At 69.0% G+C, this 2561-nt stretch overlaps 1 protein-coding gene across 1 annotated transcript; it reads left to right on the top strand.

Annotated features, from left to right (window-relative positions):
- Positions 1-1081: 1081 nt before the first annotated feature.
- FAM110D (family with sequence similarity 110 member D) lies at positions 1082-2370 on the top strand (the record flags this gene model as incomplete). Its single annotated transcript, XM_082015732.1, has 1 exon — positions 1082-2370. The coding sequence occupies exon 1, from the start codon at positions 1333-1335 to the stop codon at positions 2368-2370; it is 1038 nt and encodes a 345-aa protein (XP_081871858.1). The 5' UTR covers positions 1082-1332.
- Positions 2371-2561: the final 191 nt, after the last annotated feature.

Here is a 2561-nt window from a genome sequence, read left to right as displayed (position 1 = left end):
ATGAGGCTCCTGTCGGCTCTGGCCTCAGTTTGCTGCCGGCAGCCAGAGGAGCAGGACCTGAGTGAGACTGGAGCATCCCTGCATCCCGTCCGAGCATCCCAGCCCTGCGTGGGCTCAGGTGAGCAAGAGTGGCTGGGCACGGCTCCGGGCAGCGGGGCTGGGCAGCGCGCAGGCACACTGGCATGGGCGGTCGCATCCTGGGCACGCTGGCTCTGCCAGGGCAAAGCCAGAGGGTGATGGGACCACGTGCCAGGGCCACCTTCCCCTGAACCAGCACGAAGCTCTGCCCCGCACCGCGGGCTCTGGGGAGCTCATCCCGTGGGAGCAGAGGACCGGACGAACAGCGTGCCTCAGTTTCCCCACCTGTACGCCAGGGGTGGATGCGGTGTTGGAGCCCGTGGGCTGCGTGTGTGGAGGCACGTGGGCAGAGGGCTCCCGGGCTGTTTGCTCCCCAGTGAGCCCCGCTCTGCACGGCCCCATGTCCCTGCTGTCACCTGGGGAGGCGGCGGGGCCAGGTCAGCCGCTGGCGATGGGGCAGCTCGTCATGGTCATCCGGCCTCTTCCGCTCAGCAAAACCATCTGCTTTGGGCATTTACAGCCCCCGGGTCAGGCTCCAGACCCCCTTCCCCCAGCACCTGCCTCCGCCGTCGGATTCACGGCCCTGGTCCCGCGCGGATGCTCGGGTACGGCCGAGCCAGAGCCGTCGCACCCCAGGGCTCACAAAAGCCCCTTTGCTCCAGGCCCCACCGCGCATGGAGCGGGAGAGGTAACTTCCCTCCCCAGCAGCCGAGCTCAGCCTGGCTGTGGGGAGCACGGCACGGAGACCCCAAAACATCCCCCAGCCCCGGCCCCGCTGCCACCACACACCGGCCCGGCCGGGGCAGCTCGCCAGCCCTCCTGTGCTCGGGCTTTGTTCTGCTGTCCCTGCACACGGAAAGATAAGGCAGCCAGCTCCGGTATTTTTTCCTGTTGGAAGCTGCTCCTGGGATGAGGGTGAAGCCGGCGGATGCTCGGCGCTTCTTTCTTCCTGCCCGTGGATTGTTCCTGCCTGGGCTGGCAGCGCTTGCTGCCTGCTGGCTGCCTGCTTGGCTGAGGACAGCGCTGCCCTGCCATGCGTGGGACCGGGGACCCCTGACTCTGCTTCACCCCCCACCCGCTCCTACTGCTGCTGCACCCGCGGTTCCAACCCCGACTCTCCTCTCTCGTCTCAGGGCCAAAGTCAGGAGCTGAGCGAAGCTTCGTGAACCTCCCCGGCCGCAGCACCGGACCCTCCCGCAGCCACCCGGGCAGGAGCAGAGCGACTGGGGGTGTTGTTTTGGGGCTGGGGGGGTGATGGTGCCCCTGGGCAGCCCCCCTCTCGCCGTCTGTGCCTCCAGCAACCTGCGCCTCGTGGCCGCCGGCCGCGGCTCCCCCCTGGCCTGGCTGAACCGGGGCCCCGAGTGCCCGCAGGAGCCGGCGGGTGGCGGGGGCCGGACACCCAGCGCCGTGGAGCGGTTGGAGGCCGACAAGGCCAAATACGTCAAATCCCAGCAGGTCATCAACAGCCGTCAGGAGCCAGCGCTGCGAGGCTGCTCGCCCCGGCTCTCCCCCCACGGCCGGCGCCTCCTTGCCCGCCAGCAGTGTAATGAGTTGTGCCAGGGCTCAGAGCTGAGCCGGGAGGGTCCCAGGAAGCTGCCATGTCCCCAGTCCCCCGTGTCACGCCGGGCTGGCAGCAGGCGCCTGCTGAGACCTGACTCGCTCATCATCTACCGGCAGAAACGGGACTGCCCTGGGGCGGACAAGGAGAACACCAAGAGCTCCGGGCTGGTGCGACGCCTCTTCCAGGGACCCCTCAGAGACAAGCCGCCCACTTCGCCTCCAGCCAGGGGGCTGGGCGAGGGGTCACCAGCCCCCCAGAGCCCTGAGACCTCCATGCTGTGGGTGCCTGTGGAGAAGGAGGAGGTGAGGATGCCGGGTGCCAGCAGCGGCGGTTGCAGTGGTGGCATCTTCCCTCTGCCCGGCAGCCCGGTGGCCCAGCCCCCCCGGCCCCCCGGCAAGCAGGCGCTGGCTCTGCGTGTCTCCCTGCCGCTCTCGGAGCAGGAGCGGTTCTTCAACTCCTGTGGGCTGGACCGGGCGCTGGTGGAGCTGCTGGGACGGGAGCGGTTCGGGCCAGCGGGCTGGGACAACGCCTCTGCTTGGCTCCCTGGGTCCTGCGAGTCAGAACCTGGGCAGGCCTCCAGGGGCAGCGAGGGGGACGTGGGGCTGGGTGAGGAGGAGCCAGACGTCCGGCTGGGCTCTGCCATCTCGGTGGTGGAGCGCAACGCCCGTGTCATCAAGTGGCTCTACGGCTGCCAGAGAGCCTGGGCTGCTGCCAAGGAATCCACTGTCTGAGCAGAGGCAGCCCAGCTGGGGACGGGGACACCCGTGTGGGTCCTGCTGGCTGGATGTGGCCCCTCGCCCTCGGTGGATGTGGCTAATGGACTGGTGGCATCCTCAGCCCTGGCACCATGGGGTTGGGGCTGGCTGGGGGGGCAGCCACCAGGTCTACCCCCCCTCTGGAGCCACCAAGTCTACCTTGGACC

Source organism: Phaethon aethereus, assembly GCF_964289735.1.
Source record: "Phaethon aethereus genome assembly, contig: HAP1_SCAFFOLD_607, whole genome shotgun sequence".
NCBI classification, from domain to species: Eukaryota; Metazoa; Chordata; class Aves; order Phaethontiformes; family Phaethontidae; genus Phaethon; species Phaethon aethereus.
The sequence above is the reverse complement of the archived record's forward strand: the minus strand, read 5'-3'. Positions and strand labels throughout refer to the sequence as shown.